The sequence below is a fragment of the Xenopus laevis genome, chromosome 1L (assembly GCF_017654675.1).
Source record: "Xenopus laevis strain J_2021 chromosome 1L, Xenopus_laevis_v10.1, whole genome shotgun sequence".
NCBI classification, from domain to species: domain Eukaryota; kingdom Metazoa; phylum Chordata; class Amphibia; order Anura; family Pipidae; genus Xenopus; species Xenopus laevis.
Genome location: NC_054371.1, coordinates 62,549,882 through 62,567,146, shown reverse-complemented (window position 1 = coordinate 62,567,146; position 17,265 = coordinate 62,549,882). Strand labels below are relative to the sequence as shown.

General features: G+C 35.9%; 1 protein-coding gene across 1 annotated transcript in view; it reads left to right on the top strand.

The window, feature by feature from the left end:
* Positions 1 to 28: 28 nt before the first annotated feature.
* Positions 29 to 17,265, top strand: part of anapc10.L (anaphase promoting complex subunit 10 L homeolog) — a gene marked incomplete at its 5' end in the record, with an annotated part of 25,989 nt that continues 8,752 nt past the window's right edge. The window contains 5 exon segments of the mRNA NM_001095588.1: positions 29 to 81; positions 2,537 to 2,600; positions 3,978 to 4,095; positions 5,350 to 5,440; positions 6,053 to 6,173. Coding sequence (NP_001089057.1) covers positions 3,981 to 4,095; positions 5,350 to 5,440; positions 6,053 to 6,173 — 327 coding nt within the window.

Here is a 17,265-nt window from a genome sequence, read left to right as displayed (position 1 = left end):
CACCGCATGACGCGACTTCTTCTGTCATCGCCTGTAGTACGTCATCGCGAAGCGCGGAAAGAACAGAGGATTGGCGGTCTGGTAAGGAGGCTTTTGAATTTGGCTTGTGTTCTGTTGTTATTTTCAAGGGTATTACTTCTCCATGCTTTCTGTGTAGGCCAGCTTGGATACGTTATTTTATTCAGTATTCTGACATTTCTTACGAAACCTCTGTCACAATGACACCGGCTCGCTTCTATACGGCTTTCACTGTAGTGTCTGGCGCTGCTATGCAACCGAACATTGCTCTCACTCACTGCCGAAACGTCGTGTTCGGCATTTAAACCTAAAATGTACATGTTACCCAATGAAAGGCCATGTCATTCTAAGCAACGTCCCAAGATACACACAACCAATGAATTCAGTGGCTTTATTATAATTGCTATTGAAAGCAGTCATTTTCTGTCCCTATCTGCACTGCTGCTTCTGCCTCTCGAAAAGCTGTAATAGAAGTTTTTCTTCTCAATTGTATCCCTCTTCATGGGCCTGTAAATAAGCTGGCTGATGCTGCACAAGTCAGAACTACAAGGTCACAACATACAAAGGGACATCCCTAATGCTTTAAAGTAGAGCTTCTTTTCACAAATAATTTAAAGCTCTTAAACGTGTAATTAAAGGGATTCTGTCAAGATTTTTATGGTTTTTATTCCTAAAATACACTGTAAATAATTCACTCTACAACATAAAATTTCATTCCTGGACCACCAAATGTATTTATTTTAGTTGTACGGTAATATTGGTGTGTAGGCAGCCATCTCAGGTCGTTTTGCCTGGTCATGTGCTTTCAGAAAGAGCCATGGAACTGCTTTCTGGCAGGCTGTTGTTTCTCCTTCTCAATGTAACTGCATGTGTCGCAGTGGGAACTTGGATTTTTACTATTGAGTGCTGTTCTTAGATCTACCAGGGAGCTGTTATCTGGTTACCTTCCCATTGTTCTGCTGGTGGGAAAGGGAGGGGGTGATATAACTCCAACTTGCAGAGCAGCAGTAAAGAGTGACTGAAGTTTATCAGAGCACATGACTAGCGGCACCAGGGTAACTGACAATATGTCTAGCTCCATGTCGGATTTTAAAATTAAATATAACTTGAATGTTGAAAAACTGATTTCAGTGCAGAAGTCTGCTGAAGCAGCACTTTTAACTGATTTGTTTTGAAAAACAATGTTTTTTCCATGACAGTATCCCTTTAATGCATATTTGAGGTTGCTCAGAATGATATTTTCCTTCTTTAAGGAAAATACAATTTTTGTATGCATGGCAGTACCTTTTTTTTTTTGTTTTGTTTTTTTTTAAATTAGTTAGCCCCTAGCTAACTGCTGTTTAATCAAGTTGTAGACCTGCAACAACTTCTTCTTCACAACTGGCAAACACAGAAAGGCTGTCCTCCCAAACACCAATCAGAAATCTGATTCTGTCTTCCCCCCTCTTCTTATCCCTCAGTACAATCCTCCCCTTCAGACATGCTTTCTGGTGGTGGGCTATAGCAAGCTAATTCAGTCACTTGGCCTCTATGTAATTAATCAGTAATCACCCCATGTAGGTTAGTCAGAAGGGGGCCACATCCATAGCCTAATGCAATCCTCAGCCAACAGGATTTTCCAACATTCATAGCCCAATAATTTAACAAGCCCTGATCAGATCCATGGACCAGTAATCTGCCAACTCATTCGGGAGTAGACAAGCTGGCAGTTGATATCAGCCTTTGTGCGGCTAGTGTTGGAAACAATATTTGTTGAAGCAAAATAAATCACTGCAATGCCATATTATTACACATACTTTCTTTACTAAAAAAAATACATTAGATTCCTAGTAACATTTTAATTCATGGATCAAAAAGCAAAAATAAAATTTTGCCCACAGAATGAAAATGCTAATTTCTTGTATACATTTAATACAGGTTTGCAATGGTTTTTAGAATTATTTCTACATATACTTGTATTCAAAAGCAATATTTGTATATGTAATAAATGTATATTGGAAAGTTGCTTAGTATTACATTTTTTTTGCCATTATGCATTGTTTTGTTCATGGGTTTTCAACCTTTTTTCAAATTATATCCACAAGCTATACTGTGCAAATGAAATATAGTTTAAACAATTATTTTCTCTTTCACTCCCAGCTCAAAAGAGTGGATGTGGGAGACGAGCACAACGTTTTACTGCTGCCAATGTCCTGATGTAAGGGTAGACAGATGCATCACCCTATCATCTGATTTATTCCTAGGGGCTGTCTCTGGTATTGAGATTAGCTTTGATCAGTATGTTACTCCGTATGTAGCATCTCTACTTTTGCTTTTTGGGAAGCATTTGCGTTGGTTTGTCTTTTATCTCCTCTTTGTTCAGCAAATGTCCAGGCACAGGGCTGATATATCTCAATAAAATTACACACTGGGTTCTACAAACATTTTGTTAAGAATGTATTCTGTTAATTAAAGAATAAATCTAACAGACTGAACTGTTGGTTTAAATCGGAATGTTGTGATCATTTTTATTTTGCAGGTTATCACCAACAACGCAAAGCTTTTAGGCTACATCTGACTGCTTTTTTTCAAAAGGAAACCAGGTTTGGGATTTTTATATTATATCTATTAAAATACCAATATCCTTCATCTTAAAGGAACAATAACACCAAAAAAGTAATTAAAATATAATGTACTGTTGCTCTGCTCTGGTAAAAGCTGCTGTTTAGCCATGGGACAGCCATTCAAGCTGGGAAAAAAAGAGGAAAGAGCAGAGGTTACATAGCACATAACAGAAAAGCCCTGTCCAATACAATGGTGTTTTATCTTTTATTTGTTATGTAACCTGTGCCCTTTTTCCAGGTTGAATGGCTGCCCCTATGGCTACACAGCAGCATATATATATATATATATATATATATATATATATATATATATATATATATATATATATATATATATATACATACATACATACATACATACATACATACATACATACATACATACATACACACTAACAGTATGTTATATGTTATATAAACAAAAAAAAAAAGTTTTTGGTGTTACTGTTCATTTAATGCTCTGTGTGTGTAATTTGATTTTATTCTTTTTTCTACTCTTTGAATTGGCCATGCCAATACAAATGTAATAATGCTACAACTATTTATGGTCTTTCACTTGGCCTCTTTTCTTCAAAACACATTTATAGGTACAGGGGGCATACTGCTGTCAAAATAAATATGCGTAGGGTAGTTCTGGAAAATCACACACTGAAAAGTATCACAGTTATTCCTGTTTTATGCAATGGGAAATTGTATTTTAATTTTAGTACGACGAAAAGAAGTCTTGTCTTGAATTAGGGTTCCGTTAGGGTCAGTTAAAGCCACACAGCTGATTGAACTTCTAATAATGCATGTCTGTGAATTCTAGGCCTCTAGTTCAGAACTGTACAGAATTTAACTACCTCATTAGTGTTAAAGGGGAACTTTCGTTTATATGAAAATTTCATATAAGCTTCCTCATACTGAAGTAAGAAACTTTCTGAATACAATCAAATAAAAACTCCTGCATGAAGACCCAATGAAGAGAAACAGATGCTGAGAGAGGAATAGTGAAGATAAACTTCATTATTTCAGAAATGATGCAGAATCTTTAATTGATTGTATTTAGAAAGTTTCTTATTTCAGTATGCTGAAGCTAATATTACATTTTCAGGATAGTTTCGCTTTAACCAAACTAAATTGAAACCTTTAATTTCATATGACTATAAAGCTATAGGTAAATTAAGGTAATAGTTGCAGGTAATGCAGATTTTGCTCAGATTTTAATATGGAAATTTTGATTCACAATTACTGCAGTATTTTGATGAATTTTGGCAACAAATTCTGTTTTCCGCTAGTTTCAAATGTTTTCGAAGCAGTGCATTGATACATAGATGTATAGGTATGCATTCTAAAATTGTTTATCCCTGCTTATAGGAAATGACAACACCCAACAAAACTCCCCCAGGCGCTGATCCTAACCAGCTGAAAAGGACTGGCACTGTTCGAGAAATAGGCTCACAAGCTGTTTGGTCTTTGTCATCCTGTAAACCAGGTACCTCTGTCTATTAATTTTGAAGGTTTTCACCTGGCAAAAACATATTTATTGAAAACACAACAATGTACTCTGGACATGTAACTGTGATTATTTGGTTTATTTTAATTGCCCAACAGACTCACATCTGTAGGATATTTCTATTTTTTTCAGATTCCAAAGTAGTGCACCTCTGCTAGGCATTGATCAGTCAGTGACCAACATGGTCACTGACCAAATTCAATATGCCCTAACCCAGGGTTCCAGTCAGTTAGTGATATTCCTAAATAGTAACGGTTTTAATGAGGGTATAGTAGAAAATTCGGCAAGCACTCTGGACATCACTCGTTATCTAACGAGTGACGTCCAGAGTGCTTGCAAATTTTCTACTATTTACACAGACACCTCCAGCTACGGGTTCAGGGCAATGCAACTTGGTGAGTGCATTTTCCCTACGTTGCAGTCTCCTTAAAAGTTGGATATCATACAAGTGTGGGACCTGGGGTCTTTACACCCAGGTCAAAAAGCTTAGAGGGTAAGCGCTTCTACAAGAGGGGCGTTATTGCTACATTGAATTGAGATATATATATATATATATATATATATATATATATATATATATATATAATATTATGTTATAGTTATAACTTTGATTCAGTAGCAACCCACACTTATAACTTATAGTTTATAATGTTGGATAGAGCTGCCTCTTATTTCTGAACATTTTGATGAGGGTATAACCACAACATTAAAGAAATGAATAAAAAGGTAGCTGTCTGCACTCAGGGATTTAGACAAAGATTCTCCTGCAGTTAAATGTTGATGTCTATAATTTGCGCATATGTTTGTAGAACGTATGTTATTTGATAAGTTGACAGAGTATTTTATCACATGTTTGATCAAAACTGTGATGACCAGTAAATTTCAATATACAACAAACCACTGCACATAACAGCATTAATCCAGACTCATAAGGTATGCTAAAATAGTTTTATGTAGCATATATTTTTTTTTAACCTCAAAAATAGGCATCTGTCGGGTACAGCATAAAGATACAAAAAATGGAGGCCATCTATTGGTTTTTACTAGCAGGTACCAACAATATATGCGCAGCTGCTTTTGTTTATTGATTTGTGTTTGGTATTATGGGGTGTGAATCCATAACGTACATTAAAGAGCTTGTAAGGTGTCATTAATACTTAACTGTAAAATAGTTTTATTTCCTCTAATCCATTTTTCTTTTTTTTTAAATTCTTATCCCTTTCATTTTTCAAGGGTTTGGAGTTGATCAGTTACGAGATGACAATTTAGAAACCTACTGGCAGTCAGATGGATCACAGCCTCATTTAGTCAACATCCAGTTTCGGTAAATGCATGATATATATAGTTGTTACACAAGTACAGAGCTTTCTTGATGACAGGTTTCTGGATAGGTTTCTGTGCAAACCCTTAAAGGAGTTGTGAAGGTAAAAAATAATGGCCTTTTTCTGGGTCTCCACCTTAAAAGAAGTCTATTTGCAATTTACTTCAATTCGAAAATCAGGAATTAATTTCCCCTTGCTCTTAAAGCTGCCTGTAGAAAATCTACGGCTTTAGGACACAATCCTAAATTTCCTAAAACACAGACAGATTAATGAATGTGTGCATCTCAAGGGGGATACAGCAGTATAAATTGGGGATGTAAATGAGCCTTAGGGGGTTTAGGTTTTGGGACTAGGCACAACTGATAGTCACAGGTAGGGTGGCAAATATTTATTTACTATTGATTTTTTTTTTTGTGTTGTCGTGAATTTTAAAAAGATACATGCATGAATGCTTTACGTTGGCTGTGTTGGCTTTATAATTATTAGTTATTCAGTTATATTAATGACCATTCCTGTCAATGATATGTATTACTGAGATATAGTGATTAGCTAAACTGTGCAGAACACTGAGTCAAATTTGTTCATCATGCTTTTTTGTTTTGTTTGTCTTGTAGAAGGAAGACAACCGTTAAAGCTTTGTGCGTTTATGCTGATTACAAATCAGATGAGAGTTATACTCCAAGTAAAATATCCGTCCGAGTGGGAAATAACTTTCACAACCTCCAAGAGATTCGGGTAGGTTGATTTACCTGAAAAGGTTTTTTGCCTTTAAATTCTAATTAAAGGAGAAGCATGGCCTGTTTGAAGTTTGTCACAGTCTTTGAATTTTAACCTTCTTCTATCCAGTGCTGAGCAGGGCTGCATTTGGCAGGTAGTCCTAGTGAATGGGCTAATTTATATAGTTTATAATGTAAAATATAAGGATACTTTAAATTTTTACAGGTCTTGGAACTACAAGGTGGCTTCTAATGTGCTCATATTTTTCAATGGGGGGGGGGTACATTATATATTAAAATACACATGTCAGTGAGTTATTTGACAGAATGACATCACTAAGCACCAGTTATAACTGATTACATCACTAAGCACCATTTATAAGGATATAATTTAAAGGATATTCATGGCTCTTGTATATTCTGTATACAATATACATGCTATGCATATGTAGGGTATTTCTCTATTGGTATTGATTTTGTCCCCTGTTTAGTAACTGTGACACATCTATATCTGATTTAGAAAGGGATAGTGGAAAAAGCAGGATGCAAACAAAAATAATGTTTTGCTCACATTATGTGGATATCGTGATAGCTGCTGTGCTGCTTACTTTTTTCATATATTATTTCTTTGCATGCTAGGAACATAATTTAGCATTAGCTTTAGAGCTTTTTATTGATGGTCACTGATAAACTGCATGCTTTACAGAAGCAAAATGAACATGTCAAAATACCTAAAGCACACACAGTGTATATGTAATTTTGTATGTCTGTATGTCTGTGCTGTCATTCTGGGATTTTTTTGCAAAACTGGAACAGTACTGGTAGAATTCTTTATCTCACAGCAATGGCTACAAAAACACAGAAGCATTGTAGGATGCAAGTAACTTGAGGGATGGAGGGTTAGGCCAATAGATCTACTGGTCTAATTGTATGTCACTTGGGAATGTGGTAAACTGTTCAAGAGGTGATTAACAAGCACATATTCAGTATAATCGTTTCTTCACCATCCATGGCATTCTCACCTGGGAGGGGGGTTGCATTCCATTAACAATTTATTTTGTTCCCCTAACTTGTAAATTAAGACAAGTGATCTTGCTAATTAGCAAATGAGAAATTATAAGGGTCATCAACCTACAAAATTGTAGCATTGTACTTTTACATGGTGGTGTTTTTTGCAGTCCATTCCAAAAAGCACAGTTTGTACTTAATCTAGGCCAGGGTTAGTTATTGGCAGCACCGAGGGCCATTGTTGACCATGAGTTGGCCTAAATCCTCAACTGTTTTTCACTTTTTATTGTCTTTTTCAGCAGTATCCTGCTCACCAGCAAAGATTACTAAAATAGCAGCAGGTTAGAAGCAACCTCAGACTGGGGCAGGTTACTTTATTCAGACATACTAAAATTGACATGACAATCTGTCCTATGCACTTCATCAGCAGATCAAAACACAGATATTTTTATAGGCTGTAGCTGCTTATCACCTTCATCAGATAAAACATCAATAAAGCAAGTAAATCAACAAAATGTGATGGCATAAAATAGACTAGCAGGTTGCTTTGTGTTTGTTGACTGCTTCACAATATTAAGTCTAAATATTAGGATGGGGTGAAGACTTTTCTTTCTTTCTAAAGCTTGTGCCTGTAACCACTTGCTACTGTCCTGATTTGCTCCAACATTTTCTATGTTATTCCTCTAGGTTAGTTCATAATACTTGTTTCTATATGCCATTCAGGTAGGCTTAAAGTGCAAATATCAAGTGTTGCAGTATACTTTTTACTGGTTTACTAAAATAGTTTCCAAGTTTTAAACTGTATGTGTGTGTGTATTGCATCAGCTATGAAAATGTCAGAAGTCTAAAGACTTTTCTGTATAAAAGTTATCCCCCCTACTCTCTTGCTTATATATTATGCCAAGTCAAAAGGGCATGCAGTGTTTTGCATTTAGCTTGCTTTGACATTTATTACAGAAATTTACTTAAGGGTAGCAAAGGAGTTGCTTTTCAGTTTATGAATATATCACCTGCTTAATTCTCTGTGATTTGTTTTAGCTCTCTAGGGATTTATTTTACATGCATTTTCCTTTGGAGATGTGGACATTTCCTGAGCAGGTTGAATATGAAAATAAATTATGAAGCTGAAGCTTGGTACACACAGCTGTGTGTCGGTACACATAAATGAGGTCTGGCTAAGGAGCTTGTTAATATTGGGTCCTTTTAATATTCATACATATTTTGCAGTGGGATGGATACCACTACTAAAATGAACTTAAAATACAGTACACAATATGCAAGCAAATATTACTGGATTCATACATATTCTGTCATATTTCGTATTCATATTTTTGCAACTGAACTGGATGATCTTGGTCTGTGTGTGGGGACCTGGGACAGGCATCTGGAATAACTGACCCTATGGATTGTATGTGGACCCAGGAATATAGTGGATCTATAGTTTCATCAACTAGCATGTGACCAACTTTTAACAAGAGCACAGAATTCAGCTTACGGGGTGGAAGTTTTATTCTTTTAATTGTGTGTATTTGTTCGGGGCAATTTCACTGGTATACATTGCCTATGTTATCAAGTTTGCAGCACCAAATAGAATTTTGGATGAATACTACACTAATTGTTTTCATTGTAAGCATTCCTGTAGACACTTCCATGAAAATGTAAAATATAGCCATCAACCCAGGGAAGTAAAGCAAGCCTCTCAACCCTTTAAAACAAGAGAAAACCGCAAACAAGTAGAAGAAAACTGTTTCGATTATACTTTAAAAAAAATATATGAAAAGACTGGCCAATGCCTTTATTGTATATTGATATAACTGTTAAATTCTGCAGTATAGGCAACTGCTAAATATGCACAATATCATAGTAACATACCATTGTCTATTAAATCTGCACAGAAAGGAAAGTGAATGTTTTCCTACAGCTTTCCTACATTTTCCTTGCCTGAAATATCCAAATCCACCAAAATTAAATTATATATACATAACACAAGGAAGTAGGAATGATGCATAGCTCGAAAGAAACATAAAAAGTAATAAGCATATATATATTAAATACAAAACTTTCCCAGTTATTAAGGCAGTACAGACCTCTTATGGTTTTTTCTTTTTCATTTACGTTTGAAAAGGTTCCATAGTGCAATTTTAGTGAGCTACAGCGATATGAACTTTTCTTCTCTTACATGGGTAGTCTAGTTTGTTCATAAAAAAATCACATTGCTTTCAGACAAACATACTGGAGTAAAATGTTCCTTTAGTGACAGCATCACAGAAAACATACTGAGATCTGAATAATAATATCTTCAGTTGTGTATTGTACGCTTCTTGTATACCCCCTTGGTATGGAATATAATTTATCTGCTTCTTGTAAGGAGATTTTACATTTATTAAAGGGCTATAGGGGGTTGACAAGGAAGAAGATGTACAGACAGATTGACAATAATAGAAATTTAGACAAGGCTAAAGCTACATTTTGATTTAATGACACTGTCAAAGAAGCTAGATTTGGATATTCTAATGAGACGAAGGTTATGTTTTGTTGATATTATGCCTAATTGTGACATAATACTGTAGATGAAATTAGCCATAATGGTAACAGGTTTCCAACAACCGTTTATGTTCTATGAAACAGTGGCCTGTCCTGATAGCTCCACTAGGTGTCAGGGTTGCTTTGGTTTACATTCTCTAGTTGCCTGCCTGACAATATATTATTCATTTTATGCTTTTTTTTCAAAAGCTATGTGTTCTTCTTAAATGCCTATTTTATATCAGGACATTTATGGTAAGTATGTTCCCGTCCTAAAGGAATGTAATACTCTTAAGGGTAAAGCTCTTTCTTCTAATCGGAATGGGTGACCTTGTGTCAGATTTAAAGACCTACTGGTAAATAAAGCATTAGAGAGATTATTATAGGATCCCCTTATATATTTATATATAGTTATAGTATGTATAAATAAATAAGCTGGTAAAAGTTATCTTTTACCAGCTTAGTTGCCCTTCTCTGTACCCTCTCTAATACAATAATCTCCTGTTAGAGTGATGGAGACCAAAACTGTACGGCATATTCTAGATGGGGCCTTACCAGTGCACTATATGTTTGAAGAATGACCCCCACCTCCCATGAATCAATACCCCTTTTAATACAGCTAAAAACCTTATTTGCCCTTGAAGCTGTTGACTGGCATTGCTTTCTACAGCCAAGTTTATTATCTACTAGGACTCCAAGGTCACCAAAGGAATCCTCAGGACGCTGCCCATTGGTAGTGTTGGTTGTTTTTATCTTTTAATGTGTTAAAAAATATCGGTCTTTGGATATTGCTGCATAACATAATCTCTCATTCAGAATGATGGGGAAGCATGGGAGAGCACACTGTAATGGGAGAAGTAGTTTGAAGGAACCAAGAACAATTAAAGTGGGAGAGCAGGTGAGCTTACAAAGAGATCCATGAACTAGTAGGGGATCAGTGAGGAAGGGGTTTGCAGAGATTGAATAAGGAAAGGCACAGACACTGTAAAGAACATGGAGATCTCTGATAAAGCAGGGGAAAGCACGCAGTTTGAGAAATGGGAGAATGCACAGATTTCGGTGAGGGAAGAAGTCAGCATGCTCGGAGATCAATGAAGGTGCAGGTAAAGGGGGCTTGGAAATCCACAATGGATAAAGCGAGAATGATCAGACATAGCGATATGGGAAAATGCAAGGAGTGGGCACTAAAATCGGTAAAGGAGGGAAAAAGTAGATCATGAAAATAAGAAAGGAGCAAGAGGAGAGATTATTGTTAGCAAATGAGGAGGGGAAATTGAGGAAGGAACAAGGTGAAGGCTTGGGGATCTGCTGTAGAGAAAGTGTTCCTCAAAACCCCATCTACCTACTGAATGCTTTAAATTATTGAACCTAATTTTTTTTATTGAAAGATCTTTTATTTTGATTGCTGATGGTCAATGTGAGGTGGTTCTCTAGCATACAGTTATACCTACAAGATTAATTACATATTTTTTACAAGAAATGCAAGGAATTGCAGCTCTTCTTCACTTTCATCTGAATGATGTGAAAATCCTCAATCCACCAAAATTATACAATTATCACTCTAAATTGCCTGCAGACTGACCATACTTGCCCAGATAGTTGGGCATTATAGTTGAAACTGGGCATACTAGCAGACTAAATCTGGGCATGCTTTGCCATCTTTAAGCTGGTCATAGACGTGCAGATTTTATTCTTGTACAACAAACGTTCAGATATTGATTGTTCATTACAATGTAACGATCTAAAACTAACCAGATTAAATGAAGTAGGAGAAATAACAAATCCGACAATATCTTGTCCATTATTTGTCAGACAGCAATCGTACAAAAGAGTCTGAGAAATAGTAGTGAGAGTCACCCATTGATATAATCAGATAGGCAATACATACAGAAATATTATTGTTGGCTGACAGAAATCTTCTAACCTGTCTGACTAAATGACCAATTGCCGTGGTATGAAAAATCTTGGGAGGTTTGTTCTTCTCCATAAACGGTCTGAAAATCACACGAACCTTCATTTAGTAGGACTATATCTTTGCATTTATGGCCAGATTTACTGTAGCAAGATTGCTTTAAGCATGTTTTGCTCTGTTCCAGACACCTGTTTTATATTACTTTAGGTAGAAGAGAGTTCTTGTGCTGAAAATTATTTCCACTTAGCCAATAGCTTGTTGACTTCAAATATTGTATGCTCTGTAGGTGCTCGTGCTGTTTATATATCTTATAAGCCACTAGCTTGTTAGCAATAATTTTTATAAATCACAAAGTTTAGGCCTCTGCTGTTTATGGATTTATTGAAAATTTATATTTTTGGATTTTGACCTTTATGAGGAAAAAATGCATATGGTAAAAAAACAAAAAACCTTACATTATATATATATATATATATATATATATATATATATATATATATATATATATATATATATATATATATATATATATATATATATATATATATATATATATATATATATATATATATATATATATATATCTGGCCTGCTTTTATTAATTTGCTTTTAGTACAACGAGTAAGAAATTTAAATATGACTTGTTTTACAGAGAAGCTGATATATAAATATTTACTTCCAGAATTACATTCAGAAATTGACCTTGAAGTTTTTTTTTAAAGTTTATTATTGTGTCAGTTTGAAAAGTAAGAGTAAACCATTTAAACAGAATTGCCCCAGAAAGCATAATACAAATGCAGACAATGCAAAATATGTCTGGCCATATTGTTTTTTTTTTTTTAAGACCACAAAGGAATTCTTTGTTTTACAGGATGAATTGTTCTGTCTCATGATAGCATTTGTGGCTAAACTCATTTCACCAAACTTTTCTTGCAAAAGATAAACAGTTTATTCAACTTTCTTCTTTTATTACATTTTTTAAATACAGGTATCATTTTGTTTTCATGGAGACTTTACCAATAGAGGCTTATCTCCATGAAAAACCACATTCACTTGAACTTCCATTTTCATGCAAATGTACAGTTAGGCCCATAAATCTTTGGACAGAGACAACTTTTTTCAAATTTTTGTTCTGTACATTATCACAATGAATTTTAATGAAAACAACTCCGATGCAGTTGAACTGCAGACTTTAAGCTTTAATTCAGTTGGTTGAACAAAAAGATTGCATAAAAATGTGAGGATCTAATGCCTTTTTTAACACAATCACTTAATTTCAGGGGCTCAAAAGTAATTGGACAATTGACTCAAAGGCTATTTCATGGGTAGGTGTGGGGAATTCCTTCGTTATGTCATTATCAAGGGGGGGGTTGCTTGTATGTGGAAGATTTTGCTGTGAACAGACAACATGCAGTCAACGGAGCTCTCCATGCAGGTGAAACAAGCCATCCTGCAAAAACAGAAAAAACCCATCCGAGAAATTCTACAATATTAGGAGTGGCAAAATGTACAGTTTGGTACATCCTGAGAAAGAAAGCACTGGTGAACTCTGGACATCCACGAAAGACAACCGTGGCGGATGATCACATAATCATTTCCATGGTGAAAAGAAAACCCTTCACAACAGCCAAACAAGTGAACAATACTCTCCAGGAGGTAGGCGTATTGATATCCAAGTCTACCATAAAGAGAAGACTGCATGAAAGTAAATACAGAGGGTGCAGTGCAAGGTGCAAGCCACTCCTAAGCATCAAGAATAGAAAGGTTAGATTGGACTTTGCTAAAAACATCTAAAAAAGCCAGCATAGTTCTGGAAAAACATTCTTTGCACAGATGAAACCAAGATCAACCTCTATCAGAATGATGGCAAGAAAAAAGTATGGAGAAGGTGTGGAACAGCTCATCATCTATAAAACATGGAGGCAGTGTGATGGCTTGGGCATGCATGGCTGCCAGTGGCACTAGTGTTTATCCATGATGTCACACAGGGCAGAAGCAATGGAATGAATTCTGAGGTGTTCAGAGACATACTGTCTGCTCAAATCCAGCTAAATGCAGTCAAATTGATTGGGAGGCGTTTCATAATACAGATGGACAAAAACATACAGCCAAAGCAACCCAGGAGTTTCTTAAAGCAAAGAAGTGGAATATTCTTGAATGGCCAAGTCAGTCACCTGATCTGAACCCAATTGAGCATGCATTTCACACTTCAGACAGAAAGGCCCACAAACAAACAGTAACTGAAAGCCGCTGCAGTAAAGGCCTGGCAGAGCATTAAAAAGGAAAAACCCAGAATCTGGTGATGTCCATGAGTTCAAGTCTTCAGGCTGTCAATTGCCAGCAAAGGGTTTTCAACCAAGTATTATAAATGAACATTTTATTTTCAGGTTTTTTTTTTGTCTAAAAACTTTTGAGCCCCTGAAATGAAGTGATTGTGTTAAAACAAAAAGGCTTTAATTCCTCATATTTTAATGCAATCTTTTTGTTCAACCCACTGAATTAAAGCTGAAAGTCTGCAGTTCAACTGCATCTGAGTTGTTTCATTTAAAATTCATTGTGGTAATGTACAGAACCAAAATTAGAAAAAAAGTTGTCTCTGTCCAAAGATTTATGGGCCTAACTGTACATCTTGACATCACAATGCCATCAGCTGATTTTGGTCTCCCAACTGTGCACTAAATCATCACAAAGTCATATGGGGGGTGCAACTGGCATATTTATTTTACTTTCAGTATCGCTTCAGAAGCAATATTGCTCATCAGAGCAGTTTTATATGCACAAAACAAGCGGCGTGTCTCCAGAGTTATGTACGTTGATGACAGACAGTGGGTGGGAAGAACTGCAAGCTCATAAAGCACTTCACTTCATATCCTGGCACACTTTTGTTTTACATTTTTAAAAATATTGAAATATGTTAAAACCTGATCTCTGCATAGTGAAAAGTTTATTCAATATACATATACATTATTATTCCAGCTTAAATCTCAAGTCGTTACCTTTGTAGAAGTCCAAGATATCACAGCTGATATCCATATGGTATAATGTGGGAGGAGCACAGTGTCTTCTGATACATTATCAATTTGTTCTGAGTACAATAAGTATGAAATGCTACATACATACATGTATGGGACCTGTTATCCAGAATGTTAGGGACCTGGGGTTTTCGGGATAAGGGATCTTTCTCTGATTTGGATTTTCATAACTTAAATCGACTATAAAACCATGTAAACATTAAATAAACGCAATAGGCTGGGGTTGCTTCCAATAAGGATTAATTATATCTTTGTATAAAGTACAAGATTTTGTTTTGTTATTATAGAGAAGAAGGAAAACGTTATTCAAAATCATATAGTAAAATGTTTCTGTTTGACATCAAATTTTTTTAATCTACTTCAGGGGTTGTACCATAAGGGTTTTTTTTGTTTTTTTTTTAAACATCCACTCAAGGTGAGATATATTTGTACAGTGTGTCCACCACATATTGTTCACTGAATAACTGAATATAGGGCTTATCTGAATGCTAGGAACACAGTTATGCTAGATCACAGGCAAAGCATAAACACTGAACCTGCAGCGCCGCCCTTAAATGTTTTATAGGAGATGTTAGCATGCAGCAGACAAAGATTCAGTGCTTTTGCTATGGCTAAACTTTGTCCAAAAAAAGCATTTGCTGCAACTGGTGTTTGTACAGGGTACAACGGATACATATACAGAAAGTTTTTATTTCTATATTTCTGTTGTGTGTGAAGGCTTTTTCTTGTAGTAGAGTAAAGCTTTAGGTCAAAATGAACAGAGCATTGATTGAGTTTATACTGACCGGTAGGAAATGGAGTAAGTGATATGAGAGTAAATCAGAAGAGATCTAGGTAGCAGATGTCAAACCACAATATGTTTCTTCCTTTGGAGAGACAGAAAAAAAAAATGGCAAATTGCTTTCCTTTTTTCTGAATAAACCCCAAAATTATGCAAACTTAAAATAAACGTTAATTTGCCAATGGAAAGAAAATGGTGTACTTTACCTAAACAGAGAAATACAATGTGTAATAAGGGATTGTGTGGTTTTACAGCTCAGTGCATGTCCTCGAAAGCTGTTCTCTCAACAACGTGGGTGGCTGCTCCTGCTACTATATAATGTATTGTAGTTGGCTCTGCACACTTGTCAGGGTTAGTGTGCAGCCATTCGTAACATTTTCCCATTGTTCTACCATGTGAACCAAGGCTTTTTTTTTTTTTTTTTTAAGGTGCTGCGAAACCCCATGAGAAGAGTTTAATTAGAAACTATTAACAAAAGAAAAACTAGCAAATATGCTCATTTTTTTCCCTAGCAATTCTAGAAATGCCCACATACCAGATATTAATATGTCCACGGCAAGGGGGACTATAGATAGTACTTTAATTCAATACTTACTTTTGGAGGGGGGGGGAAGCCACATCATTCTCAATTTCTTCATTTACATTCTGTTTTCATCTCAAAAGTGCTTTTTTCTTTTGATGGATTTTAGTTTTTGGCAGCAATAACATTTTTAGCAAATAATGCTGTTTCTAGTATGAGTTGCGTAAGACGAAGAAGAAGAAAAAAAAACACTTTGTGTGAGGTCCTTGTAAAATGAACCTCTGGAAGGTTGCGTTTCTCTGCACTTCTTTATTTTATTTCTGTCCTTGATGTGTTGTGATTAAAAATTACATCTTTTGAACGGAACAGCTGAATGCATTTTATTTTACCATGGTCATCATTTACATGGATTTTGTACCTGCTATTTCTGAGACTGGCATCCACAGAAACAAGCAATTATGGTATTTAAATTCCATTGTGCCAGCATCTCAAGGGCACAGTCCAAAAATCTTGCCTGCTGGGCTGTATGAAGAACGCTTGTGTGAACATCAGTGCTTGCTGTTCACACATCATTTTTCACAGAATGTTCCTCTTGGAATAAAGGCTCTGTGTTACTGAAGGGCAATGGGACACTTGTTGTTCTGTGTTTGTGAAGGCAGCAGTTTCATTTTTTTTTTCTCTACATTTAACTTTTCATCGCAGTTGCTTCTTACTAGCTGAAAGCTTGCCTTCAGTTACTGTTGGTTTATCATTTATGTGCCCTAACTAAAGCCACTGCTTCTGAGTCACTATACTGTTAGAAAAGTAAAGGAAAAGTCAGGTATTGTTCTGAAAATCACAATTTTATTTCATAGTTTGCAGTGAATTCAGATTCTGACCGACATGAATACAAAGGGATGCTATTCCAACACTCCCTTCTTGGAATTCCCTTCCACGATTGTTTTTCATTGTAAACTTGTGTCCATAGTTTGCTTCAGTGGAGCACAATCTGCAGTAAGTGGTATTTTGGAGGCCTATAAGAAGCAATTAGAGGAGCCCCTGGTGTTCCAGGAAGCCTTAAGCTGGCCATAGACACAAAGATTTCCCTGCAATATCGGACAAACGATCGTACGTCCTCATCTCCCGACCTGCCACTAACCATTCAGATCAATCAAAGCAGTAAAGAACAGATCAGCCGATGTTCTGCCCCACAGCAATCGTAGGAAAGTTTTTGTCCGACAAAGCTGACAGTGACCCACTGAAGATCGGCAATACATGCATATTATCGGCAGCCAACAGAAATCTTTTAACCTGTCCGATCGACTGAACGGCTGATCGGCATGGCAAGATAAATGT